Here is a 26,820-nt window from a genome sequence, read left to right on the forward strand (position 1 = left end):
CTACAAAATATATTTCTTTACTTTATTCTGGTGGACAAGTTGTCTGGGTTATCACCATTATTATCACTCAACCAAAACAATCGAATTTAGGAGTTCGAGTTTATTCAAGCATACATTTAGTCCAAAAGTTAAAAAGCACCAGAAGGAGCCAGAAACAGGATTTAGGGGGCTTCTACTGCACACAACCCTGCAGGTCCTTACATAATCTAATGTCCTAGATTTGACATTAAAAGCTGCTGTTATATTCATGAGCTGAGTGGGGCAGTCACAATGTTTTTGGGTTGTACATTGTTCATTTATTTATTCAAGATATTTCAAACAAAAGCACAAGTAATCAACAAAATCAATGGTACATTATGATGAAAAACAGATTACTAAAGACCAGCTAACTCTAATTTTTAAAACAAATAGTGAATAAAATCACACATGAGAGATGCATGATGATTTAACATGTGATTACAATTCTGTATGCTATGTTGAATGATAGAAATGATTGTAACCATAATATTCAGGATAGAAAAATAAAGATGTAAATGTATCAGCCGGGAACAAGTATCTTTACCTTTGTGACATTACATACAATCAAAGACTTCCTACATTAGCTCTGTGATTCATTATCTGCTACAGTAATTCGTATAATCCAGCATAAAGCGGATCGTTTTTCTTTCCATAACAGTCTTTTCCTGTGCTGAGAAAAGTTAGAAGTTCTCATAGTGATGAATAAAATGCGCCTGATCCCTCTTGTTCATCTGCTGGCAAGCTTTCTCCACATTCTTGGTCAGTCCTGGTGGTCCGCAGCTGAACACACCAATTTTGCCCACCTACGGAAAAATTATACAAATTGAAACAGGCTTGTGTTTCAGACAAACATTAGGGAGTTGAATATGCATGAAGCACAGACCTCTGGATGAACTTCCTGCAGTGAGCTGAGAAAGGAGACCAGGGGAGGCCGTCCGAAGTGTGTGACGGAGCGCAGGCCGGTGAAGAGGCTGCGGTTCCACACCTTCTGAAAGTGGCGCTCACACACATACTGTCCACACATTACAAAATAAGTGATCCTTAGTGGATTTCATTCATATTTAACTTTAAACAAACTGTTTAGGGAAATATCCTTAGAGCTTTCTTTCCGAGAGTTAAATGAGAAAATCAATGCCACTCTGTTTGCTAAATATGAAACAGCAAGCAGCCAGTTAGTTTAGCTACTTACACAGCTTTGTTGAATACTCAATCCTGATTAGTCTATTAGGACATTCGACCATCTGTTATATCTGAATTGCTGACCACTGCTATGGAAGCAGTTCTGAGCTTTAAAATAGGTTATAATAACTTTAAGATCATTAAAATCATGGATTACATTTGGGTTAAAAAGTGGTAATTGTTGGATTTTGGATCCAGCTGTTGCTCCTGGTTCCAGTCAGTATGCTAAACTTAGCTAAATGCCTGTTGTCTGTGTCTATATATACATTTTCGTTTAAATATAAGAGGAGTACTTTCTCATCCAGCTCACAGCAAGAAAACACGGGAGCACATTTCCCAACACTTTTGAATATTATTATATAATATAAAACATATACTGTATTTCAACATTGAAGTTATTATTTGTTAAATATTTTGCTGTATTTTAGTAATTTTTCTATTTTCTACACAAGTGGACTGCAGATCTTACCAGCATGGTGGTGCGGAGGTCAAACTTTTCGGCCACCTGAGTGATGTAAGTGTGGACAGAGACCAGCTCCTGCGTGTCCATCTCCTCCACCTCCCTGATGATGTCTGACACCCACTCAAACTGACGCTGTGTGCGTGTCACCCAGATGAAGTACACCTTCAAAGAATCAACGCATGTTAGTGACAGAAAAGAGAGGAAGAGATCGTTTAGGGAGTGAGCTTCATGCACAAATAAAAAAGCTGCAGGGAGGGATAAAAAAACTAAAACGTAATGGTAGGTTTTTTTTCATTATAACTAGCACCTTTTTACACAGAATCTTGGACTTCATGGAGGACTTGAACACGAGGTCTTTAAGGATGGAGGTGAATGGTGTGATTCCAATTCCTCCTCCCACCAGAACAGACACCTCAAAGTCAATCCACTCCTGATGGCCCTCGCCAAACGGGCCATCCAGGTACAGCTGAGCATGAAATAAAATAGGAATATCAGTGTCATGAAAAGACAAAGAATGATGAATTAGATTGTTTACACAAATAAAACAATACTTGAACCTGCCTTTGGATAGGCGCCAAGCTCGACCAGGCTCTCCTCCGTGTAGAGGTCTCGGAGCTGGCTGGTCCACGGCCCTACCGCTCGGATGTGCAGACTCAGGGTCTCTTCATGCGGGGCTGACGTGAGTGTGAATGGATGGTACTCATCTGTGCCTAACTTCAGGCACGCAATACGAACCCACTGGCCTGAACGGTACACAAAGCCCTGTGGTCGCTTAAACTCCAGATGTGTCACACCTGCAGGTAGGACAGCCGAGGGACAGGTACATTTAAACGCAAACAAACTATGTGATTTCAGTCCAGCGGATGGAATAGTGCTTTTTAGTTAGCGAAGACAGAGAATAATTAAGCTATTTTTAAGGTTTTTGAGAACTATTACCTGAAGGCAGCAGCTCAGCTCTCAGCACAGGGATCTCCACATTTTTTCTGCTCAAACTGATCAGTTTATCCAGCAGGAAGAGCAGTGCTGGTGGAATTAAGTAGATGTAGAAACGGGGCTCTTGGATCAAGGCAAAACTGCCATGAATAACTGTCTGTTGACAAAGCAAGCATCACATTGTTCTTAAAAACTGCCCCTCAGCATGAAAGCCACCTGAAGTGCATTTTGGGTATTTTAAGGTCATAAAAGTACTTACTAGCATGTACACGACAACGTAAAGGTAATGTGTGATCCAGAATGCACGAAAGCTGATGCGACGGAAATAGCGTGAGGCAAAAACATACATAAATGCAAAAGTAAAAAGAAGCAGGACACCAGTCGTTCCTAGGAAAAGGACAAAGAAGAGCAAATAAACTGAATTATAGCACAACAATAAAAGCCTCCATTTGCATCTTAGTTAAACGGGATTGTCCCACTGTCAATAGTTTTAAAAGGTCAACTAAAAGAATGGTTGAGAAACAAACAGACGTGCAATCACCGCTAAATGCACTTTAATACAGGGGTATCTCCTCTTGCACTTTATGTATCTCTTTATATAATCTTCTCCTTGCACTTTATATGTCGTTGCTGCTATAAATTGTAATGCCATGTGGTATACTTGTGTGTGCTGCTCTTGCTCTTTTGCACTTTTTTGCATATCATGTATTTGTTTTTGCTATGTGTATAATTGTCATGTTCTTAAATGTTTTATATGAGGGACTGCAGATGGAAATTAGCTCCAAGCTAAAATCTGGCATATTTACACTATTTGCCTTTCCTTGTTTTAAAGGTTCATTAATGTGCATTGTCCCTGCAAAATAAACGATTACATTTTTTTTTTTTTTAAATAAACAAGTCTTATCATACCTGGAACAGTTTGAAAGAACCACCATGACCACTTCATAGGAAGTTCAGACCTGAAATGAAAACACATATAAGTCTGTGAACATAACTTTCCACAAAGTGTTCTGCTAAAATCAGAAGGATTATTCAAACATTACCCGTTGTTATTAAAGACTTTGGGGAAAAGACAAGACAGGATGCCAAGGTCGCTGATGGAGAAGATCCAGATGTTGACCAAATGGCCCAAAGTATGAATAGCTACAGTTAGAATAGAAAAAGGCGAGGTCACATTAATCAAATTTAAAAAAGTGAAGACACCAGAACTTAATCTTCCACAATTCTCTGCTATCATTTCCTTGCAGTCTCCCAACCTGAAAGGACGATGGCAGTCATGGCCATGAAGCGATGGAAATCAATGGCTGCGTCGAATGGGATGTATCGGTTGAGGAAAGTCTCTCGGCATAGCGTGATGAGGTTGCGACACACAGTGAGCAGCATGTAGGGAAACAGGAAGGAGATGGCTGCAGCCGAGCCACGGGCGATCACGATGCCCACCATTGAAGTCTCTGGGATACCTGTGGCCTCAGACTGCAAAGCGTAGTCTGAACAACAAGGTTTTTAAAGTGTTCAGAAAAGGCACACTGACAAAAGAAAGGGTATGAAGCTGAAGGAAATAATTAAAACTTTAACAAAGTGAGGAAGCTTTACGATTTCTACTCACAGTAACACCTTTCAAGAGCCACGCCAGCTGTGATGCCGTACACAACGATGAAGCAGACGATATGACGGCGGTAATTCTCAATGAAGCGCTTGAAGTGCTGGATGTTTTGCTGAATTGGGTTCCTTATGTACTGCTCGCGCTTGGGCTTCACGTAGACATTTGGAGTGCTGACACCTAACCTGAAAATATCAAAATCCATGAGATTATTATTGAGTGGATATACTGTTCTGTCTATTATTGTGCAGTTCAGAGGAAGTCGGTGTGATACTTTAAAAAAAAAAAAGTAAACCTTGGTTTTTCAAACAACCACAGTTACCTCAATACATAAATATTAGAGAATAAAATAAGCAAAAGGTACTCAGGAAAACTTTTTTTTTAAACTATAGATATAGTTTTCAAAAATCTAAAAAGAACAAACTTTTTCCGTCTGCGTAGCTCCGATCCATCTGTCTTGTAGTTGCTGTAAACAAGAAATGGACGAGCTAGTAAGTTGGGACACAATGGACACAAGGGATATAAATGAAATGAGTGAGTTACAAAGCTCCAGTGGATCTTTGTTTTTATCCACATTGACAAGCAACAGATTTGTGATCTGGATGAGTGATCGTAGTCTGTTTGCTGACCTGTTTCCTGGACAGATGAAGGACACTCTCTGGTCTCGACTCATCCGCTTCTTCCCCTGTTTCTCCATCCCTGCACACACATTCATTTCATCAGACAAGGTCAGAGGAATGAGGACGAACAAAAGAGTTTTTACACCAAACTTTTCTGACCTTTGACATTGAGCTGGGCAAACTGCAGCTCCTTCTCGTGGTCTCGCAGGAGGAAATGGAAATCCTGCCATGAGATTTTCTCTTTGTTATTAAAGCCTGCGGCCTGCATCATGGACTTAATGCCGTCCTCCGCCTGACTCTTTGACAGAGCACCGTTGGAGATATCGATGAAAGACCTGCAGCACACCAAAAGGGCTAAGATGAACCAACAGATAGAAAAAAAACAATCAAAGCAGACAGAAGGGAACATCGATCAAACCTGAGCATCCGGGCAAATTCTTCTTTTGATAAGAAACCAGTTCCACCAATGTCGTTCATGGAGAACATCAGTTTGGATTTTTCCTCAGAGGATCCTGGTTAAATACAAACATCAATGACATAATGTAAGTTGACTGGTTTTTGACCTTTTTTTTATTAAATATCCGAAGTGCCAGTCATGTAGTCCATTCTCTATCCTAGATGTCTAAATCTACATAACATTAGTCTCGAAAACCTTGAAGGAAAGTGATCTTTTAAAAAAAAATCAGATTTATTAATTTATCTACGTCATTCATTAATTTCCAAATGTGTTCTGCAGCTTGATTTGTATTTGCAGCTGGACAGTCATAGTAGGTATCCCTTAACATTATTTTAAGTTTCATTAAAAGATTTTAGACACTATGGTCTAAATGCTGTCTTTTTCCTTTTTGCAAGAATTTTGAAACATTACATTTTTATGTTTAAAACTATATTTTCTGCACAAATTCAAGGATATTTGCCGAAAAATATTCATTGCACATTTATTAATACGTTTCTTTTTTTTTTACAAGCGGTGATAAAAACCACTCCTCAAAAATAATTCACTCCATGTACTGAGAATCTAAATCTTCAAACTGCAGATTGACATGTTATGCAGTGCTTGGACGACAGCATACCTAAACCTAAAACAGCTAAAGCATTTTGGGTTTATGCATTTTACCTTTCATAAAGATAACCATCACATCCAGAAACTCTTGGAAGGAGAGGTAACCATTTCCATCTTTATCTGCGAGTGTGAACATGGAGTCTATAAATAAAGAGTCAGACTTGAGGCCCAGTGCATCTGCAAACTCAGACGCTGTTAGCTCGCACTCGAGGACCTCTCTGGCTTTCTTGCGTGAAACGCCGCTCATGTCGCCGGCGTCACACTTCTCTATTTCCAAGACCTGTGCACAGGAGGGACAGATCATTACACGTAACCAAAGTGTCATCAGTAATATCATCGACGTTGACTAATGACTGAGGTTACAGGATGTCCATCACACATGAGGTCACCATCAAGACCAACAGATAGTTCTTTTGGGTAGAGGTCAGACCTACTTTGACCTCAAACAGGGATTAACAACATTTTGTGGTTGAGCTGTAAACTGCTGCCGTTGAGGATGATGTAAACATCCAGAGGCTGTAGTTACCTTGGAGAAAGCGTGTCGAATGAAAGTTTCCACAATCTGAGCCCTCTGCTCTTTGGTTAAAGCCTCTTTCAGCAGTTCCCTCTCTCTCATCTCCTTCACTCTAATCTCCTGGCCAATGTCTGTCACCCCCGGGCGCAGATGCTTGACAAATGCTGCACGTTTGCTCTCGTCATCAAAAAACAGCACCTGGATGTGCAGACAGCAAAGGAAAAACAGGACTGGAGTCAGATAAAGGTGATTTAGATCGGGTACATCTGCAGAATCGTGCTTGCATCAACGGTTGGATAAGGTGAAAACAAGAGCAAAAGCAACTTACTGTAACTGCAAAAGAGGGAAAACTGGATTTGCTTAAAGTGCAGAAAATCTTAAATGTGAACACATTATTTGGATGTTTATGCTTACAACAGCAGCAACAAAAAACACTTTTGTAGTACAGTTTGAATCAGACTGCAGCTGTTTTAGATCAAAAACCTGAACGTGACCCCCCGCCTGTCCTCACCAGGTCGTACTCTTTGGACACTTTGAGCAGCAGAGCTTTATGGTTCCTGTCGTTGGAGAGAAGCACGTCTAGGCAGTCCTGGTTGCCCAGATTGAGGCAGCGCTGAGCGTACCCAGATCTGTCAAAGACCTGCAGCTTCCTCCTCTCATCCACCGCCACGCTGACAGGATGCAGAGGTTTTTTATGGCCCTGCCACTCATGGGCTGGAGAGCAAATTCAGAATGAGACGAGGTGAAAGGCAGGGCTCTGGATGATGATGATGAGCACAGGATTTAAAATAACAGAAACTACCAGATTGGTTTCACTGTCATCTGTCAAGAGTTTTATTTGTCTGGTTTAATAAGTTGGGTTTTGTAGCTGACGGAATATAAATCATGAACGGTCATTACCACTTCAATTCATTCATCAGCTCAGTTTTACCATTGTGTTGATACTTATATGACATCATAATGGCTGCTGAAGGGCGGTGAAGCAGTAATTCAAAGCTGATGATAGGCAGTTGTGTAAAACTGGCATCGAGTCCGTCTTTAAAACCTGACTTATAGATATTATGTTTTTAACAATCAACACTATTAAAAGGATCCGATTTATTTCGTACCAGCAATTCCCACAGATGGCTCTTCTGTTCGGTCACCATCCTTTCTTATTCTCTGGAACTTCCTGTACCTGTACTTTCGGAGATACGCTACCATACAGGCCACCAGGAAACTAACTGTGGAAGTAAAAAAGGATCAACAAAACTGCTGAGGAGTGAAATCTGAATTATGCTGAGTGAAAACAGATGGATTTGGGAGTGTGATACTGACCAACAGGAAAGAGGAACAGAACAATGATGAATATCACGAAGCCAGCTTTACTTCCATCCAAGTAATTCAATCTAGTCGCATTGGTGCAGGGATGGACAATGGAAGCATTCAGCTGTGTGGGCTGAGGACAAGGGTCACCTAAAGCAACAGAGAGCTGTTTCCTTTTATCCATGCTTTCAATGTTTGTTAATGAATCAAATATAAAACATGTTTTTACCATTCTTCCAGAAGAACACATTATTTTGTATATCAGTGGCTTCTGCACTTGTGACTGCGATAAGAACATCATGAAAGTTCACATTGCGGATCTTCTGGATCTCCTCCTCTGTGAACAAACTGGAAATCAACTGTATTAAGAGCATATGAGATAAATCACACATTACCATAGGATCAGATACAATGACAGTTATTTATTTATTGAAAGACCTTCAGAAAGGAGCATACCCATTCTGTTTGTTCTCAAACCAGAAGCGGTCTCCGTTTCTGATGCGTTCAAACTGGTCTAGGATTATGGAAGAGAAAACTGGACCCGGAGCACCGACAGCCTCCAGCAGTCCTCCGGGGAAGAGCTCCAGTTTTGAGATATCTCTGTTGTACAGCTCTGCAATATCCCGGAGCAGCTGTTGGACACAATTACACACTTTGAACCACAAGATCACTGCCAAACTTTTTTCATGTGCTTTCAACATACAGTACTTTGTTGTAAGATTTTAACCTGTGGGTTGCTCCGGTTGAGTTCCGGATTTATGTCTTCAAATGTTTTGACAGGAGGCAGATCCAGAGCTTTTCTGATCTCAGTGTAACTACGCAGGCCGAAGTCTCTCCCTCTTTGGACCGTCATGGCCACCAGATCTGTCCGCGAGAACCTCAAGGGCCCGTACATGAAGTCTGTCAGGGCGCAAATCAGATCAGATGAATGGACTACCTTATATGTGTACTGTATATGAATGATTTGTAGTGTGATTTTATTGTGCATTTCTATGTTATATTTAAGATTTTCTGACTATTGTGGTTCTTTTAATTTCTGCACCAAAGCAAAAAGGCAAATTCCTTTAATGTGAAAAACGACTTGGTAATAACCTTGTTACTGATCCTTCCCACATGCAGTGAATAATCATAAATAAACACCTCTAAGGTCCTCCACAACAGTATTGTCTTCCCTCTCTGCGATCTGGGAAGCCATGCCCATGACGAGGTCGTCCACATCCTGGCTCGTATTCACATTGTTACTCTAGAAACATATGACGAAGCATTAATAAGTTATAATACACCGCTTAATACCTTAAATTAAATGCAGATAAATTACATACTTGACGTTTCCAAAAGCTGTTACATAGACGCATTGCTGGTGATAAGCTGCCATCCATGTTGACTGTCTTCCGAAAATGGCAGGTTCTGTTTCTGAAGGACAAAGGAGACGTTTTATTTCTTATTAGTTATTTATACTGTATTTCAGATAGGGCAAGACACTGCTTACAGCAACATATGGACAATATTACACTTCATTAAAGCCCACTATACAAAGTGTTCTTTGGTTTTACAGCCTCCAGGATAATAAATACTAATACCTCATGTAAACACCAGGTGGGGCCATAGTGATGCCAAATCGCATGGCAGCTGCCTGAAACTCAGGAGAAATCCCCGGATCAACAAACCTCTGGTAGCCTGTGCACAGATAGATCAGAGCATAACACCATACAATATAAGAAAACATTATAATTTATAATCTATCTTGGAAATAATCCTCCTGCATGATAACTGTGATACATTTATTGGAGCAAAGAACTGGAAACACAAGGAGGACACTGGAGAGCTTCAAATGGATGGAAGACACTGAAGATGTATTGGAAGATACTGCCAGAGAATTGAGACATTTGCTGAGACACAGTGGTGACACAGCCTCTGCTCAAACTAACTCTGAAGTTATCTTCCCTGATACCTAACCACTCCTAAGAGCATAATTAACATTATACTACAAGACGCTCACAAAATGTCCTGTTATTGACTGAAGAAGAGATTGTTTTATGGTCATGTCTAAGACACAGCTGTTGGTGAAACCCATGCACAAAATAAGGGCCTGCCTTATCATAAACAGTGCTGTTTGCCTGTGATCAGAAAGAGAGGAGTGACATGAGACGTTAAGGCTCAAATAATCAAAACTAAGGGCCAAATAAATAAATTCCCTATCAATAACAACCCACACCATAATCAAAATGGTCAACGTTAACAAAATAGGTATAGATATAAAATGAAGAGTGATTAAGGTGCTGGTCTTATCAGCCCTTTGTCCTTTTAACTTTCTTCAGCAGCGGCTGCTTATTCAGCAGAAGAAGGGGACTGAGGGTGATGCTTTGCTGACGAAGCACATATTTGTCAAACACCAACAACGATAGCTCACCTCACCAAGGCTTGTGGTTATCGGTGCATTACCTGTTCCCCTCCACTTGTACGCACACGCACTCTGGCTGACTCTTACCTGGATAAGGAGGAAGATTTTTGTCTCCAAGATATGCAGGCAGCCATTCGTAGAGAGCAATATTCTGTGTGGAAGAATAAGAGGGGAAAAAGTGATTGCAGCATTTGAAACCACACTAAAACCCAACATGATTGCATTACATTTGATGATTATATATCCATCCTTTTTTGTGATATAGTTTATTCTTATATTTTAAACTCTTATTTTAATGTTGATATGAAGAAAATATTATCTGATAGCAAATAGTAGAGTTTAATTTTCAATATAAGACGAGAAGCTACGTGTTGAGGACAGTTTTTGCAGTGGACAGACTCAACTAATCAAACAAGAAAGAGATGATGCATTCGCAATTAAATAAATCCATAACATTAAGACCACCTGGCGTACATGCATCCTGACTCTCTCCAAACTGCAAATTAAATCTGCAGCTGAGCAGCGAGAGGATTACATAGAGACTTTTCCTTCTACCTGAAAGCTGGCCACAACGGTCTTCCTGGCGTTTTGAAAGAGCTTTTCGTCTGACCACGCTGGGTGTTCCTCATGCAGTTTGGAGGCTACATAATTGTGGTAGCGAAACCAGATAATCCCCTCTGCTGCCGTGAACATGTTCTCATTGGCCCAGGCATTTCCCAACTCTGGACACAGAAGATGGCACACATTATAGGGAATTCTGCTTTTCCATCATATGAATTCACATCACTGCAGCTACAACCTAAGAAACACACACTAGGTTGTATATGTGACATGTTTTTATACAGAGTGGTGTAGAAACTGGAAAGTGCAGTGTGACAATCTGATTGCATTGATTGATGAGGATATCTGAACACTAATGTAATGATAAATGATCGGTTTGTTTTGAAGGAAGCGGCAGCAGAGCGGTGACAACAGCAGATGATCCTCCGCCTCTCCCCCACATAATTACGACAGACTTTTAACAACACTAGCAACAAAACACTTGTGTCATGACAACTGCACTGCTTCTCAATGCTATACAGAGAGGGATTTACTGTGGTGAGCCTCACAAGCCATTAACACAATAATTAAAGAGTCATAACTTACGTCAGGCAGGGCCTCTCTGGACTAAGCCTCACAGGCTGCAACACTGATCAAAGCAGACGTGGCGCAAATTATATTTGCAAGAACGTCTTGTAGCTTGGTTTCTGCTGCAGTATCGATTAGGTGCTACTATTACCACATACACTGAAAAACAATATTTCACAAACCAGATTGTTTTAAAGCTGTAGTTCAGCCAAACACACACACAAACCTATTTGATCTCATATTTAGGGAAGTTTATGTAGGTTTTAGAGTAGAGTAATTTGCTTAGATTTGGAGATCTATTGCACTTTTTAACCTGTATGCAAGTGTCACAATAAACTTATTTTAAGTTAAAATACTCTTTTAATGAGGAGATAATTTCTACAGGCAGAGCTGTGGTCTATTGTGAAATTAGAAAAATACATTGCTGTTGAGTTTGGGCCTTAAAGGCCATAAATTAAATACCACTTAGCTCCCCAGTTTTGGTATTGAGCTCCAGCCAACATTCCTGCTTCAATAAATCACACTTAACTATAAGGTTGGAGGTACTGCACTCCAGGTACAGAGGAAATTATATTTGACCGTGCTCTTGAGTAAATCAATGACAAACAGTCAGTGAAGTGCACTTTTCTGCAACTAATAGCAGCGCTGATGTATTTATAAGATGCCCTCGATATTGACCCCACTTTCTGCTGACTCACTGATTCAATAATATTACTTGTTTACTAATGGTGTTATGTTTCCGGTCAGTTCTGAAGTTTCTCACCATAAAGGCCTTTTGGTCCATGGTCTCCTGTAGAGGGGTCAGCGGCGCTCCACATGAGACTTGGTTCTTTTGCCTGATATGGCATGTTCCCCTCAGTGCCTGAAGTCAGGAGCCCTCCAGAGAAGCTTCTCAGGGAGTCGGACCAGGAGCTGGAGGGGCCGTAGATGGAGCTGCCATCTATCCATGCTGTCACCAAGTTCACCTGCACGGCACGTGTTGCATTTGTTTGATCATATTTGTGTGCTCTATTGGACATTATAGTGTTCAGGTTTATCAGTTGTATGTGGAGACAGCATTATGGGGATACCATTAACAAACCTTCCGTGTTATATTGATACCTGTGTGCGAGGGTTACTGGGACTCTGGCCGGACTCTTTGTCCCACAATCCTCTCTGGAAGGGCAGCAGGACCTTCCCGGTGTCAGTGGGGTCAAATACAGGATCCCCCTTTGGGACTGGGATGTTCATAAACTCAGGCGGACATCCAGGTGTTCTCGAGTCAAAAATGTCAAACGAAACATGATAACCTAAAAAGTACAAAAAATAACAATTAAAAGCCAAAAAATTACGAAAAAATGTACATGGTTGGTACCTGAATGCCATGAACAAATAAATTATGTCATATTAATGGTTTAATATCAGCAAATATCTAATTTAATTTAGAATATGCTTCTCTAAAATATAATACCTTAAAATCGTGGGCAACACTTTCGGTAAGATTTAAGTTGAAAATAGCATGTCGCCATTTTGGTGCATTCTCATTCTCACAAGTTTTACTTGTTGCCTCAATATTGTATTCAGTCATGTGTCTCTGACTGCATTTCTCGAAGGTGCACTTCAATGCAACAACATGCATGATATATATTTACCGAAGAACAGGGAGAGCACGGTCTGGTTGCGTGCTGAGGGCCGACCGGAAGGCCCCTCGGTCAACAGGCTGCTCAGTCTGCGGGGGTTTGGCAGCAGAGGCTCGTGGACAGGTTGATAGACTCCGTCCCAGTATTCCGCGGGCACGAGGCGCACAAGGTGAGAGCCTGCACGAGCACACACACAGTTAAGTGACCCAGGTGTTCTGGCAGCCTGCACGCTACTGTTACTGCTGCTGCTGCAAACTTGTAAAACTCTGTAACTCACCGACAGCTCCGCGTTTAGGATTCCCTAAACTGTTGTACCAGCCGTCAAAACGAGGAACCTCCCAGGTGTTTTCACAGCATGAATCTGTTCAAGACATGTCGAGTTTAAAAACTATTTTTCGAGATTAACTGAGCTGTTTTATGTGACCCTGAGTATGAAGCACAACTGCTGTCTACTTACGTTCACTGAGTATGAGCACCAAGCCAACCGCTGCGCAGACACTCAAAACCCATTTACGCAAATCCATTGATGCGAGAGATGCTGCTGAGCTCAGTCTGCAGCCAAGAGGAGTGAAGAACTTCTGAAGAGTGAAGACAAGGTGAAGGTAAATTACAATTTTCTTTCAAATTACTATTACATTTCCTTTTAAATATACTTTGTTGGTTTAGCATATATTTAAAAGGCAGGACATTTAATTTTACAACCTTTTGTCACACCAAAACTTAACAAAACTTTGATTATGTTCCTGTTAGCCTTACCTGTAAACTGACATCCAAAGATAATGACTTGTTTCTTGTATCACTCTGTGCTTGTTAGGAGAAGATGAAATAGTTGAGTCTTACCCAGTGCAGGGGCTATAATGTAGTCGCAAAAAGGAGCACAGGGGAGGGATGGTGCAATAGTAAAGCCTTCATGTGTTGCATAGATTTTCACAAACTGCATGTGACCTGTATTGCCTAAATGGGAATGGTCATATGTTTGGATCACACCTCTTCTCTCCAGCTTGTCAATACATCCTCCCCCTCACAAAGGACACAAAGGGGGGCCGACACTATAAAAGAAGTGTATGTTTCCTCAACGTTCACACTCTTCTGCGGTCCTCATCTTTCAACCTTTGGGTAAGAAAGACCTTTTGTATTTTTTTCTGTGTGTCTTTGATTGGTTTTGTTTGTCACATTGGTTCAAATGAATCCATTACAAATAAGAAAACAGGTGGATGTATACAATTGCACAGCTTTGTGCATTACACTGATTAATCTATTTGCAATAAAGATATGCAGTACCAGGGAATATAGATGAAATTACATGAGTCAGACATTACTCAAGAGTCCGACGTTTTACTCAATTAAGTGGCGTGTTGCATTATTCTCCCATCCTTACTGTAAGAAATAAGAGCAGCTATCTCTGTATCTGGAGGAAACTGAGAACCCTTCCACTAACACTGTCTTCTCTGTTAAACTCTCTAGTCTCAGCTGAAGCGCTAAGATGACTCTCTTCGATGACATTTACCCATTCTACCCTCTACAAAGATCCTCCTTCCTCTTCAGTGGCCGTTTGATCACAACAATTCTAGTCTTTCTTTTGCTAGCAGCCAGTCTTCTTATCATTTTGCCAGGGATACGAGGGAAGTCGGTGAGTTTCAAGCATCAGATCAACTTTTACTCACTGCAAACATCTCAGAATGATTGTCTCCTTTTTAATTCAATGTACATGAAATAGTTTTGAACTACTTTCCAATCAGAGGCTGTTCTGGATGATTCGAATAGTTACCAGCTTGTTCATAGGTGCAGTGTTAGTGGGTGAGTTTTGTATTCTTATCACTGTCGTTGAATAAATCACACAGATTTTCCTTTCCGTGCGAACATCCCTCACCTTTGTGTCTTTTCTCTGCAGCGCTCAACTTCACCGACGACTGGGCTGAGGCAAGAATGACCACTAATACCACCTATAAGTCTTTCAGCGACGCAGTGGTTAATGCTGACATCGGCTTGCATATTGGGCTGTACGGTATCAACGTGACACTAAAGGGTGAGTCAGTGTGGCTGCTGTTGTGCAGAAATGTGTATTATACACTCATACACTGATTGCTTACCCTAGCAACTTTGATGCTTTTATCTGGTTAAATAAAGTTTTTTTAAAAATCCAGATGTTCACTCAACAGACTGATAATATATTCCTGTTATAAAACATATAAACTACAACACCCTTTTGTGGGAAATGTGTGATTTAGTTGTCATAAATGTACTCCGGTTTTCTCTCTCAGGGAATCCCATTGTACAGTTCAATGAGACCATAGACTACAATGAGATGTTCAGCTGGCATGACACTATTGAAGAAGAGTATGAGGAAGCTCTGGAGAAAGGTTTACCCAACCCCATCCTGTACATCGCTGAGAAATTCACCATAAGCAACCCATGTGGACTCATCTTTCAGTACAGATACTCTGGCCGATACGCCTCGGCAACCCTCTGGTAACATTAAATAACTGCATACATTTAGGAGTTTTAAAGTACTGTCAGTTCAAGCAGATGGTAGTAAAAATAGTTGAATCAAAACATCTGCACACTTTCACAGGACGGCTTTCTGCTGCTGGATTCTCGCCAATATCCTCTTCTCAATGCCGGTCATTCTGTACGCCGGGTACATGATGATGGCTACCGCTGCCTTCATCTTCTTCGCCATGGCTTCTTTCTCCACTATCATGAACGCACCTCAGTGTGTTTTCTCCATAGGATCCGATTCATTTGAAGCACAGTACAGCCATTCATTCTGGCTGGCTCTGGCTACAGGTGAAGATAATAGGCGTAACATTTATTTAATCTGTTTGTATTTTTTAAACTGTAAATTGTCAAACAGCTGTGATGATCTCTACTAATGGAAATGTTTTTCAGGTTTGCTGTGCACCATCATCGGTGTTCTGGTGACGATGTTGCACTTTCTCATACCAGAGAAGATGAAAGAGGCTTTCAGTGTTGGTGTCGACAGTTATGAAGATGAGGATGTTTCTTATGGGGAGGGCTACCTTAATGCAGTTTTTCTTGATGGAGTGACAATTTCACCTCTGTCATCAAAAGTCAGAGAGGTAAGGTGGCAATAATTAGAGCTTAATACCTCCTTTTGACAGCTTCTATGAATTTGCTGTGAGACTTGACTTTGATATACATTTAATGATGCAGAATACATATTCAACTCTGCGCCATCTTGAAATATAATGCATCACTGCTATTATAGCCACCATGGCAACTAAATCCTGCACAGTGTTGCACTTTTATGTTCATGTATAACATTTAAGAAAGGTATTTCCTTCTCTGCTTAACTGTGACTGAGATGATTTTGTTTCTGTGTTTTAGGAACATATATGACGCTGTCCTGGTTTCCCTTAGGGAGCTTTTCCAGCCAATACTTGAAGATATTTCTTTCTGAATGTGTTACAGATTAAGTGTCTTATTTCTCATCTGTTTTAATTATCTTTGTGAGCCTGTGAAGTGTTATACATCATTGAACTGTACATAGTTGTATTTGTGAAGTCTAATGTCATGTTGCAATAGTTGTAGGAACAGTATATGAAGTTGTATGGGATCCATGCAGTATGTATATAAACTGATCAATAAGGAATCTGTCATTGTTCAACTTCCTTTCGTTCATTTCAAATGAAAGATGAGACAAATCATTAATTTGACGACTTTCTTCAGAATTCATGAAATGCTTGCACATAGCCATGGCAACAATATATGGCTTACTTTGAGCATACTTCCTGTGGGTTGAAGTATCTTTATTTCACAGCTTCTAAGATCCAAATAAATGTGAAAAGATGAGAAGTAGAATAAGTAGCAAACTGCCTCGTGAAGAATAATAATCTCTTAAAGGGGCCCTATGATGCTAATTTTCAGGTTTATTTTGTTTATAGTGCCTCAACTGTGACATGTCTCCATGCTTTAATGTTGAAAAAGCTCTTTATTTTTCTCATACTGCTTGTGCCGCAGCACCTCTTTTCACCCTCTGTCTGAAACCAGCGCCCAGTCTGCTCTGATTGGTTAGCAGGCCGGCTCTGTTGTGATTGGTCGACCGCCTATAGATGTCCCGCCCCTTAATCACGAACAATGTGTTTTAGCAAATAGAAGCGTGAGTGTAACATAGTGATGTCATTATGTTACGTAAGTATCGAGTCCAATGGAGGTGTTTCAGGCATCTGGGGGGGGGGGGAGTGGGAGAGAAACTCATTCTGGAGGGAACTTCGAGATTTTAGCCCATTTACATGCACATAAACCTATATAACAAACTACAGGAAAGGGGAAACCCTGAAAAGCATAATAGGGAACCTCAAACCATGCAAATGTAATGTATGTCTTGTGTGTTTGTAAGTTTACTGCAACACCTCAATAAAATAAAAAACAACAACAAACATTCATCAGTGAGATTGTATTCTTAGTGTTATAACATTACATTCATTCAGAAATGTATATTTTGATACATTCTTGTACTGTTTGCTCTGGTAAAGATAATGATCACCGATTCTGTAAGTCTTTGAAAAGTAGTTGTGTCTTTGGCCTTCAGCATCACCATAATACACAAAGCTTTTGTACAGCATATTATTATCCTTTTTTAATACTTATTTTTATAGATTATCATGTCAGATTGAGAAAGAATCCCTGGTCAGTAATTCTTCATAATAACATGCATATACTGTAGGAGTAATATGGCCTTTCCAACCAAGTCCTGGAGCAGTCCAAAGTATTTACAGTATAAGTACATTTTGAAACTCCATACACATTATAAAAATGACTAAATAAAAAATAAATGTACTAATTTATCTCTTCATAAGAAAATAATCGTGACCTTAAAGCTACTTCTCTTCAACACCAGAAACTTACGTACAGTACTACAGACAGAGTATTCACATTGTAAGGCCATTATGACAATGTAATTCAAGATAAAACCTGAAAATGAGAACCGGATGTTCTTTACAGCTTTGCAACAAGAGGCCGGGAAAATAAAATGATAGAAAAATAAAATCTCCCCGTCCCACTGAGCCACCTGTCCATCATCTGCCCTTCGCCTCCACCCAGCCAGACATGCAGAGCTACAGTGGGCTGATCCATGCACGTTCTCTAAATGTAGAGGGGCGTCTCCTGTCCCGTCAGCAGTCTGAACATCACGGCAGGCATCGTCTTCATGTTGATCTGGCAGAGACGAGAGGAGGGGGGGCAATTACACTGTCAACTTAAGGGTCCGTTTATAGAGTCATAATCACTTGAATCCTGGCCTAATTGACTTCCTTCTGTGACACCAGAAACTCAGAGGAGACCTTGAATCAATTACTGACAAAGAATATGCTTCTATGGCTTTAATGGAGACATATACTGTGATGAATAGGGGCAAATAAACTCACAATAACATCACACGATGTTCACATCTTCGTAAATGTGTAAGTAATGGATCTGACCAAGAATGGTTAATTAATCAGAATCAGAATACCTTTATTAGTCCCACAGAGCCTAAAGAAAACTGACCTAATAATACACTTTGTATATTTTAATAAACTGTTCACAAAAATAATCCGATTGTTTTGCTCTGGCTTTAATCTTAACATTTAAGGCATCCTTATTCACTCTCTCGCTGAGAATTAGGTGATGATATTGCTCATCTTTTACACCTGTATTATATGAAGCTACTGCTAGCCTTCAGTTAGCTTAGCCAGAAAGACTAGAAACAAGGTCAACAGCTAGCATTGCTCTTTCCAAAGATGACATAATACACTTACCTGCACCTTAACAAGTTGTGTCAAGTCTTTTAATCTGTTCAAATACCCAATGGTAGAAATTAAACATCAGGGTTTTACAAAGGCTTTTGTGGTTGACCATTCCCTGGCTTAGTAACCGTGAGCCTTGTCGTCACCTTGAGGTTTTGTTTCACACTTAAATGTGTTGTTAACAAACAAGATGTGACATGATAATACATTAGCTTCAGTTTTGTTTGTAAGTGGATTTATGTGTTACATGTGTTACAGAGCCAGGCTAGCTTGTCCCCCTATTTTCAGCCTTTATGCTAAGCCAAGCAGCCAGGTATCGATCTTCCTATCTCACTCTCAGCAAGAACAACAAATAAGCAGATTTCCCAAAACAGTTTTTTTAATCAAAGCATCCAACTAAGGGTAGATGAGAATATTAACTTTAATTTGTACATTTGAGCTAAAAAACAAGATGGATTTGTGTCCTAAAATGTATAGTGTAGAAGGCCTGAAATTAAATAATGCTTAATTTTGTACCACTCATCTGCTGCTACACTTTTCAGCCAACAATTTAGCCCAAACCAAATGTAAAGATTTATTTGATTGATTAAATGCAAGCAGTAGTAATTTATGTAACCACAACTCTGTGCCTTGAACTAATCTCTAATCTGAAGGCATAACTTGGAAAGGCCTTTATGTTACAGAGACTTGTGTGGGGCAGTAATCAGTGAAAATTGCCATCTTGTCGCATGATGTCTTCTTACCTCACCCACTGAGACAGACAGGGTTTGAACAATCTTCTCGTGTGCCATGGCAACAACACTCTGACCATTTATCTCAATGATCCTGTGTCCAACACGAACACCGCCTCGCTCAGCTATGCCACCTCGCATCAGACTGCAGATCTGAGGGTTGAAAAAAGGCATAGTTTACAGCAGACACCACACTCTTTTAAACTCAGTGGTTTTCTTCAGAAGCTGCCAAAGCCTTAACCTAAAGTGCCATGCTTCATACCAACAAAGGCTTACTCACAATGCCATTCTGCACACTGAAACCAAGCTGGAACTTGAGATCAGGTCTCTTGATGAGGACAGTGGTGACAGGAGGGCAGCTCACAATACTCAGCTTTACCTTCACCTGGTTCTTCAGACCCTGAAGAATAAAAACCGATTTTAGGATTCCAAAAGCAAAATGAATTAATCCTACTGACGGGTAATACCTGTAGCTATATTCCTTATTCCTTTAGCAGTGTTTAAATCCACATTAAAAACATGTAATATGTAGTTTATTTTTAAGTTGATCCTTTCTACCTGGTGCTGCTCAAATAATAATACTAAATAGTCTGCAACAAATCATCAGAATCAGAATACCTTTATTAGTCCCACGGAGGAGACATTTGCGTAGTTACAGCAGGAAAAAGAGCCACAGAGAGCTTAATGTTACATATGTTAAATATGTGACATGCATATAAAAAAAAGTACTAAGTTATGATATAATTAAAAATATATATAATAAAAAATAAAAAGTTACATCATTTAAATAAATGCACTATTCGCTCCAGTTTAAGTAGTATTTGCAAACAACTAGGACATTGTTTAGTGATATTTCGTTAGAAGACTAAAGGAAGATGGGAATATGTTAAATCCCTAATGAGTTACCTTGATGATGCCCTGACAGGTTGCCAGTGGCAGACCCACCAGACTTGTGTCATTGATGGACATAATCTGGTCCCCAACACTGAGTTTTCCGGAGCGAGCTGCAGGGCCGCTGTTCAGCATGCTGGCCAGAATGACGGTGGGCAGGATGGAGCCCCACCCAGACTCCACAATCACCACACCAAGACTCTCCCCTTTCTGCTTCTCCACATTCAGCTGGAACCAAGAAAAAGCATTTTCAATCATTTTTAAGCACATTTTGAATGTCACATGCCAGGGTTTAGAAGTACAGTGAATGATGTGGAGGGAAATCCATCTGTCCTCATCCACAAATCACCTGAAGCCATAATGAAAAAACTTCAAACCTCTTTACAGTTGTCTGAGTTTGAGAAATGGACGAGGTCATCGTGGTACATTTCCTGGGAGTTGATGATGTCACTGTATTGTTTCTGGCTCAAGTCGGTCGGATTGATGCCGTTGGCTCGCAGGAACTCTCTGTAGGCCACGCTAAAGGCCTGACCGATGGACTGTGCAATGAGCTGAGCCTGTGGGAAGGGGAGAGTTTGGGGAAACTACTCAGCAGAAAGGCTATCCCAGTTTGCAACAGTAAGGAGGTGGGAAAGATGACAGTGTTATAGACACCTCGGAACAAGGTTGTATGTCATCCTTATTGTTGTTCTGTTTTTTTTATGTTACATGTGTAACTAATGTCCTGCAGGTCACCCTTGAAGAAGAGATCTTTTGATCTCAAGGGGCTTTCACCTGGTTAAATAAAGGCTACAAACAAACAAACACCTAATATAAAACTAAGGCATATACTCAAAACTCAAAATGTAATTTCAGTTTAGCAGCAAATACTCACATCTTCAGACTCAAAGACATAGCAGATCATCCTGTACTGACTCTTCCCTTCGCCAGCAGAGTCAGGAGACTCTGAGAAATCCTCTGATGAGGCCTGAGACAGGCGCCTCCGAGCCATCAGAACCACAATACTGCCAATGTCTGCGATATAGGAAATGGTCCGCAAGGCACTGTCCATCATTGTATCCTGCGTGGAACAACAATAATGGCAATCACTACTCAGTTATATAGATTTAACACACAAGGGAACACAAAAGAGTTACTAACCTGTGTGTCAGCATTCAGCACTTTGACAGCTTTGGTGGAGATAAACAGGTCCACTTCTGTCATCATTTGAGAGTCTTCATCTTGGCTCTTTGAAATAAATGTATGTTGTTTTAATCAGACGTTTAATATTTGTTGTACCTGTATATTACAATGCAAACTCTTAGCTTATTTTATAGACACTAACATGGCCGTTGAGAAAAAAACCTATGCAACAGCACCACCGTGTGGTAAGGAAAGGACCATGCTGCATGGTTTTCCCTTTACAAATAAATCAGCTGGCAATAACAGGTACATTATATATACACATAAAACTCCCACACAAATACAAAGTAAAATGCCTTTTTGGAGCACAACCCCCTTGCATTGCTAAACAGCTACCTTGTTGTTTTACTCAGAGGCATCAATATTGATTCTTAAACCTGCAAACACTGATAGCAGTTGGAATCAAGTTAGCTCGATGGCTAAAGATTAAAAGGCAACGTCTTGTGTTTTTTCCCATCATTTTCGAATCAATTCGCCCTGAACACAAAGACCAGATGAAAGAAGAATGCATGCAGCAACCTCTTTAGCAAGTTAAATATGTATAAACTAAATCAATGGATATTAATGAGTGTCTCTGAAGAGACGGATTACCTTGATGCGACTGACAGCTTCATGGGCCTGGGACATGCGGACAGACTTGGATGGGTTTTTATCAGACAACACCTGAGTGCAGCCAAGGTAGTTAGCAGCAAAAATGATCCCATCAATAAGATCCTCTGGCTCACAGGGACCTGGGACTATGCAGAAAACAAACGGCTGTCAGTGGAAACATTTGAATGTTCTGGAAAGATTTATGAAATATAAGAATATTATGAGATAATCACCATCTTCAAAGCTTGGGAAAGAAGCAGCTTCCTGTGTGTTCTTAAAAATAAGCATGTCAATATTAGTCTTTAATTGTACAGCATTGGTATGACTATTAATACCTGAGATACATATCAGTTAATCATAGTAAATATTGTATAAAAGCATATCAAATAGTCATTAATACAAGAAAAATAAGACAATAAATGTTCCAGTGCAGTCACATAAATAAATAGTGATTTGATTGAATAAGTGGCATTCAGAAAAAAGTATTCTTATAGTGGGAATATCAAAGATTGATGTTTTGGATATGGAGAAAAGGCAGATTAATTCCCTTAAACTACATAAATGAAAAGAATGTAGATGTCATCAATGAAACATAGTCTTCTGTTTTGTAAAAAGTCTTCACCTTGGGTGTGTTGCTGTCCTCTGCAGGGAGGGGCTCTGGACTCGGAAGCCTCCTCGGCTGCTCTGGCACATCCTCAGGTATCACAGCCGTGCTCGGCTTCTCCCCCTGTTGTATTCAAACATCTGCTATAACTTTGGCATGTCTTGTTTAAATGTTTCTTATTGTCCTGTGTAAATGATAAGCCCATGGGGAAAGATACTTTTCATAGCAAAGCATGTACTTAACATCTCACTGCAGCCACTCTAGGACACAGTGAAGGTAGATTGTGCAGGAACAAACACAAGCCCCAAGGGATGGGATCTGAAAAAGACCTGCCCTATTTGCATTTGGTTACCTGCTGCGGTTTCTCTGGCCGTCTCTGCCTGTCCTCAGGAGGCTCCCTCTGTGGTTCTGGTGTTTGATGAGCAGCCAAGGATGCTTTGATAACCCTGGGTTCACCCTCCTGGCTGTCGGCAGAAGAGAGACTGGCTCTGGGAACGGGAGGAGTCTCTCTGCGAGGCGGGGCCTTCTGGGTGTCGGCAGGAGGCTGAGCATGTGCTTGACGAGGTGGCGGGGGAGGATGAGGCCTACTGGAACCGGACCGAGCTTTGGTCCTCACCACAGCTTTGTTGCCGTCCTTTGACAAAGTCTTTGGACGCTGTTCACTGCTGTTGGTCATGCATCCTTTGATCCCAGAAACAATGGGCTCCGTGTCCTCTCCTGCTACCCTCCTCCCTCGTCCTTTACCCTGCCTCTCCCTCTCCTTTGAACCCATGTGAGACGCTTCACACTTCTTACTAGCTACAGGGATATTACGGTTTCTGGCCACTCGAGTGTCATCATCTCTCTTCCTTTCATCACCTCCCTTTCTAACTCTTCCATTCTCCTTGTCCTGATAAAGGCTGGTCTTTCTTTGAACTATGGTCTCTTCCTCCTCTAAATCCTCTATAAATTTGGCTCCGTCCAACACCTCCTCTATCTCATCTCCGTCATTGAAGAAAAACCTGTTCTCCTGGCACGTTTTCACCTCCCTCTCTGCTTCAGCCACAGCAGTAGGAGCACAATGCGACCTAAATCCATGGCCCGTCTTGTGGGGTTTAGTGTCTGATTGTGATCCCTCATATATTTCTGTGCCATGTCCAGGCCTGGGAGCAAACTGGTCAACAGCACTGCTGCTGTCATTAATATTATCGCCTACTGCATGCTTTATATAGCCAGCATCCTCAGGAGAGTACTGTTTGTAGAACCTTGCGTCCACAACACCCTCTCTGTTTAAATGCCGTACCTCATCGTAGTCCTGCTCCACATCAGAGCCCACGTTGTCGTACTCGGAGCAGGTGTCCTCCATGTCCTCAGGACTAGGGTCACAACTCAAGTCAAATTGGCTTGCAGGGACAGGAATCAGCTGGTCTTTGATTTCATCCTTCAAGGTGCACAATGATTTCTCAGACGTCTCCTTTACCAAAGCTCGCTGCTCTTCTTGTCTCTGTTCAGTGACTCCTGGACCGGAGCACGGTGGAGGGCTGGGGGCCAATACTTTGGTGATGGTTCCTGGCCTTTTTCCATGAACCATAACTGGCCTTTAAGCACACTATACCTTCAACCCTGTGAACGATAATAAATAACCATAATTAAACCTCTGAGATAGATTATGCTACTTTTACACTTCACACCGTGAACAACATATTTTTCACATAGAAACAGAAACATTGAACAAATGTTACGTTTTAAAAGATAATGTACAACTTTACCGCCTGTTAAATGTCTTTACTGAAACCAATGTACTGTAGAAAATAACTGCCACATGTTATTCCTATCTCTGTTATAAATACACATATTATTAAGGCATTCATATTTAAAATGTCAGCAAAACTACTTTTTCTCTCGCTTACCATCGAAAATCATAATACACACTAACAACACATTTTTGGAGCATATCTCAAGCAATCAAACTATATCGGATAACATATGATCACAGGTTAGTTTCCACAATAGCACACAAATTAGAAACATTATATTAGAGTAAATATATTTCTTTACACTCAATACTAACACAACCCCTACTCCAAGGTCAAACAGGCCACCTAGTATCAAGTTATCTATCTATCTATCTATTACTTCATTACCATCTAACACCAACATTCACCATCTGAATCCTTTTGTCTATGAATGCTAAGGTTGTTTGTAACCTCTCATCTTGCTTTGTTGAATCTGCTCTAATTGTGCCTTGATGCCCTGCAGAACAGGAGATATGCAACACAACCATTGAACAGCAGCATGTGATGTTTTTATGATGTCAAATAATTGCTTAATAAGTTGCTTTTTCAATTAAAGTGATATTCTCCCTTACAAACTTATCTCTGATACACTATTATCATTTTAGTCTATGTACCAGATTCAAAATCCAAGTCAACTTTTTATTTGATGATTAATCGATTGACAGAAAAATAATCTGCACATGTTTTAATTACCACTTCAAAAATGCCCAAAGAAAATAAAAATACATTACAATAATAGTTTGCTGCAACCCTACAGTGTGTGGCTTTACACCAACAAAATATATTATAAATATGATTCATCAATTTAAAATAACATACAGAAAATACGTTCATAATTTAGGCCTTATGCATTCCCTGGATCCATTACTCTATTTTAATCTTTTATGCAAAAGAAGAGCAACATAAAATGCTTAATTCTGTTCTCAGTCTAATGTTTAAGGCGTTAACACTTAATAGTGGCCTTCTGACAGTAGCTCTCACACTGAACACAGTGGGCTGATATCCGCCCAGTCTCAACATGTCAACACCCTCATCAAAACATGAATCGTGAAGGCTTGAGGCTTAAATGGGAGAGAAAAAACAGTACGATAAGCTTTTTGAATATTATTTATGTTTATCACACTAAACACAATAAATCCTAATCGCTCACAGTGTTGATCTCATGACAATGCAACTGAAATTATGCTGTTATGAATACAAAAACCTAATCCCCCCAGATCACCTCCCATATAGGCTATTACACGCGGACCTAATCATGACCTCTCCATGGTGCTGAAGTGCTTATTAAAACAATAAGGGTCATTATGGTCGCGATTTCACGCAGCTCGCCCTGCCCTTCACATATTTGTAGGTATCTAATAAAGCCCTTATGATTAACTTTTGCCGCAGCTGCAGGAGTGGATGTTGTGGTGGCTCCGGTTTCCCCACAAGTGGACGCCGCATTCCCATCTGCTTAAACATCGATAAGATAATAAGATGGTTTTCCTGCGCATATAGCACGCAGTGATGGATGTGACTCCCTGCAAACACACTCTGCTTTATGCATCATCTGCAAGCAAATATTATCCTTCTGCTGTAATGAACATCGACCTTGATTTGAAGCATCTAGACTGCATCATCCAGTTTATGGGCTGACGTTGTACCAAAGGACCACATCCAGCAGCATTGTCTTCGGCTCTCTTATCGCAAGACGAAGAGGCCTATGTGCATCACAAATACATGTTTCCCCATCCAAACACAGACAATGCTATGTGGCACTTACCAACATCAGTCCTGTCGGCCGCACCTCCTTGTAAAATGCCCGTGTGCTGATCACATCAGATTGCTCTCCGGAATGGTGATTTTTGAATAAAAGCCGCACAGCAGCCCAGGAACCTGTGTAGAAAAACACACCCCCATCATCATGTGCTCACTGCTCGGTCCCCAAACTAATTACACTGTGATAGGCATAATGACCACAAACACAAAGCACATTTTCTCCTCCGTGAGACAAACATACACCTAAATAACTTACCGGTATCGTGTATGTATATATTTAACTTTAAAGTTCTGTTTTTTTATTTCCTATTTGGGGATTTTTCTATTTAATGTTTATCTCGGCTTATTTTGTAGCTACTCCTTTTCATTTACACATTGTGTGAAATGCCTTGTTTACATGCTGCTGTATCGAACACAAATCCCAAATTGGGATCATTAAAGTATATCTTATCTTATTATCTTATCAAAAAGTTAAAAACCCTTCCAACTCTTAATTTCCCTAAACATTAACAGTAAATTAATGGAGAAATGTACGATGTAAAAAAGAACTTTCTATTTTTTGCATTATAGTAACACTGGCTTTATTTAAAAACACTCATCAATTAATAATAATAATAAAATGGCCTTTACCTTGTTAGCGTTTAGGTGGTTGAGAAGTATCGATGTAGTTGGGATCGATTGGTACCTCCTTATCAGGC

General features: G+C 40.4%; 3 protein-coding genes across 5 annotated transcripts; 1 reads left to right on the forward strand and 2 right to left on the reverse strand.

Moving 5' to 3' along the window:
* Positions 1-293: 293 nt before the first annotated feature.
* duox (dual oxidase) lies at positions 294-13,434 on the reverse strand. 2 transcript variants are annotated; one of them, XM_010788041.1, is made up of 33 exons: positions 13,301-13,434; positions 13,121-13,204; positions 12,856-13,020; positions 12,326-12,513; positions 11,988-12,189; positions 10,652-10,818; positions 10,184-10,247; positions 9,276-9,372; positions 9,018-9,108; positions 8,836-8,938; positions 8,423-8,595; positions 8,152-8,327; positions 7,925-8,043; positions 7,708-7,845; positions 7,500-7,613; positions 6,902-7,104; positions 6,403-6,588; positions 5,931-6,156; positions 5,232-5,325; positions 4,973-5,148; positions 4,823-4,892; positions 4,618-4,659; positions 4,200-4,378; positions 3,850-4,080; positions 3,637-3,736; positions 3,503-3,552; positions 2,853-2,980; positions 2,597-2,750; positions 2,222-2,454; positions 1,968-2,126; positions 1,667-1,822; positions 902-1,030; positions 294-821 (listed from the first exon to the last, which is right to left on the reverse strand). In XM_010788041.1, exons 1-33 carry the CDS (start codon positions 13,365-13,367, stop codon positions 699-701), a joined length of 4,587 nt encoding a protein of 1,528 aa, XP_010786343.1. In that variant the 5' UTR covers positions 13,368-13,434; the 3' UTR covers positions 294-698. The 2 variants fall into 2 exon arrangements, with proteins under 2 accessions (XP_010786343.1, XP_010786344.1); XM_010788042.1 differs by lacking the exons at positions 11,988-12,189; positions 12,326-12,513; positions 12,856-13,020; positions 13,121-13,204; positions 13,301-13,434 and having other exon boundaries at positions 9,276-9,328; positions 10,652-10,808.
* duox2 (dual oxidase 2) lies at positions 13,080-16,456 on the forward strand. The gene is made up of 9 exons (XM_010788040.1): positions 13,080-13,445; positions 13,844-13,959; positions 14,308-14,473; positions 14,583-14,640; positions 14,735-14,869; positions 15,105-15,312; positions 15,416-15,630; positions 15,733-15,923; positions 16,192-16,456. The coding sequence occupies exons 3-9, from the start codon at positions 14,327-14,329 to the stop codon at positions 16,201-16,203; spliced, it is 966 nt and encodes a 321-aa protein (XP_010786342.1). The 5' UTR covers positions 13,080-13,445; positions 13,844-13,959; positions 14,308-14,326; the 3' UTR covers positions 16,204-16,456.
* A 797-nt stretch (positions 16,457-17,253) lies between these two features.
* apba2a (amyloid beta (A4) precursor protein-binding, family A, member 2a) lies at positions 17,254-26,807 on the reverse strand. 2 transcript variants are annotated; one of them, XM_010788039.1, is made up of 13 exons: positions 26,753-26,807; positions 26,127-26,239; positions 22,942-24,191; positions 22,608-22,712; positions 22,219-22,258; positions 21,986-22,125; positions 21,353-21,439; positions 21,087-21,272; positions 20,590-20,769; positions 20,228-20,440; positions 19,602-19,721; positions 19,334-19,474; positions 17,254-18,021 (listed from the first exon to the last, which is right to left on the reverse strand). In XM_010788039.1, the coding sequence occupies exons 3-13, from the start codon at positions 24,157-24,159 to the stop codon at positions 17,950-17,952; spliced, it is 2,502 nt and encodes an 833-aa protein (XP_010786341.1). In that variant the 5' UTR covers positions 24,160-24,191; positions 26,127-26,239; positions 26,753-26,807; the 3' UTR covers positions 17,254-17,949. The 2 variants fall into 2 exon arrangements, with proteins under 2 accessions (XP_010786341.1, XP_010786340.1); XM_010788038.1 differs by having other exon boundaries at positions 21,986-22,131.
* Between the last annotated feature and the right edge of the window lie 13 nt (positions 26,808-26,820).

Source organism: Notothenia coriiceps, unplaced genomic scaffold (assembly GCF_000735185.1).
Source record: "Notothenia coriiceps isolate Sejong01 unplaced genomic scaffold, NC01 NC01_scaffold00031504, whole genome shotgun sequence".
NCBI classification, from domain to species: Eukaryota; Metazoa; Chordata; class Actinopteri; order Perciformes; family Nototheniidae; genus Notothenia; species Notothenia coriiceps.

Excerpts from the sequence above, each read along its gene's own strand:
- duox (XM_010788041.1), bottom strand. The coding sequence starts at position 13,367 with ATGGATTTGCGTAAATGGGTTTTGAGTGTCTGCGCAGCGGTTGGCTTG. Across the intron at positions 8,939-9,017 it reads ACAGCTTTTGGAAACGTCAA|AGTAACAATGTGAATACGAG; the intron begins GTATGTAATTTA and ends ATATGTTTCTAG. Across the intron at positions 4,893-4,972 it reads TGCCCAGCTCAATGTCAAAG|GGATGGAGAAACAGGGGAAG; the intron begins GTCAGAAAAGTT and ends ATGTGTGTGCAG.
- duox2 (XM_010788040.1), top strand. The coding sequence starts at position 14,327 with ATGACTCTCTTCGATGACATTTACCCATTCTACCCTCTACAAAGATCC. Across the intron at positions 14,474-14,582 it reads CAGGGATACGAGGGAAGTCG|AGGCTGTTCTGGATGATTCG; the intron begins GTGAGTTTCAAG and ends CTTTCCAATCAG. Across the intron at positions 15,631-15,732 it reads CTGGCTGGCTCTGGCTACAG|GTTTGCTGTGCACCATCATC; the intron begins GTGAAGATAATA and ends AATGTTTTTCAG.
- apba2a (XM_010788038.1), bottom strand. The coding sequence starts at position 24,159 with ATGGTTCATGGAAAAAGGCCAGGAACCATCACCAAAGTATTGGCCCCC. Across the intron at positions 21,440-21,985 it reads AAGCTGTCAGTCGCATCAAG|AGCCAAGATGAAGACTCTCA; the intron begins GTAATCCGTCTC and ends TTTATTTCAAAG. Across the intron at positions 20,770-21,086 it reads ATGTCTTTGAGTCTGAAGAT|GCTCAGCTCATTGCACAGTC; the intron begins GTGAGTATTTGC and ends CCCTTCCCACAG.